Raw genomic sequence first — 1,029 nt, forward strand, 5'->3', positions numbered from 1 at the left:
ACTTCCAAAAGTCGACTTAAAYCACAATATTGTTTAATTTGAAAAAACCACTGAGTTAAATGGTATTTGCTGGAATGTTTTAGTTAAGCTTGGTTTAAGTGAGTCCATTATTTAAGGGGGAGTTTAATTTTTAAGCTTGGTTTAAATGAGTCAATTATTTAAGGGGGGGTTAATTTTTAAGCTTGGTTTAAATGTGTCTATTATTTAAGGGGGGGTTTAATTTTTAAGCCGGACTCATGGATGCATTTGGAACTGTTTCGCAGGTTATATCCGGAACACCAGCAGCATCTCCCCCCGGGGTTACTCGTCCAGCTCCACCCCCCAACAGTCCAACTACAGCACCTCCAGCAACAGCATGAACGGCTACAGCAACGTGCCCATGGGCAACCTGGGCGTGCCGGGCTCGCCGGGCTTCATCAACGGCTCTCCCACGGGATCTCCCTACGGATGTACGGCCCCGGCCTTCCCACTGTGCCTGCTCTGCTCCCTGAGTCCAGTTATTGAGCCCAAAAGCCCCCCGGGCTTCCCACTGTGCCTGCTCTGCTCCCTAATTCCAGTTATTGAGCCCAAAAGCCCCCCGGGCTTCCCACTGTGCCTGCTCTGCTCCCTAATTCCAGTTATTGAGCCCAAAAGGGGCAGCAAAGGAGGGTTTGGGGAGCAGGGGTTGATTTGGGGTTTGGGGGGTTTGGTGCTGACGAAAAATATCCGTGTTCTTCAAGAGAAGGAGAGGAATAGTCAAGATTGTTTCTTTTTTCCTTCCTTTTTAAATCCTTATGTATTTATTACTATTACATATTACTGCATATTACACATTCTAGTATTACATACACATATATACTATATATAGTATATTATTATATGTTATTGTATATTACACATTCTAGTATTACATACACATATATATTACATATATAGTATATTATTATAGATTATTGCATATTACACATTATAGTATTACATACACATATATTACATCTATAGTATATTATTACATATTATATATCATTATGGATTATATTACTATATTAT

The 1,029-nt window shown here is 40.6% G+C and overlaps 1 protein-coding gene across 1 annotated transcript in view; it reads left to right on the forward strand.

Annotated features, from left to right (window-relative positions):
• EBF2 (EBF transcription factor 2) overlaps nucleotides 1-1,029 on the forward strand; it is a 133,621-nt gene that overhangs the window by 121,946 nt on the left and 10,646 nt on the right. Inside the window, exon 13 of the mRNA XM_029964565.1 lies at nucleotides 264-449. Within this exon, the coding sequence (XP_029820425.1) occupies nucleotides 264-449 (186 nt within the window). The remainder of the gene's footprint in view (nucleotides 1-263; nucleotides 450-1,029) is intronic.

This window comes from Manacus vitellinus, unplaced genomic scaffold, assembly GCF_001715985.3.
Source record: "Manacus vitellinus isolate BGI_N305 unplaced genomic scaffold, ASM171598v3 scaffold_74_pilon, whole genome shotgun sequence".
Taxonomy (NCBI): domain Eukaryota; kingdom Metazoa; phylum Chordata; class Aves; order Passeriformes; family Pipridae; genus Manacus; species Manacus vitellinus.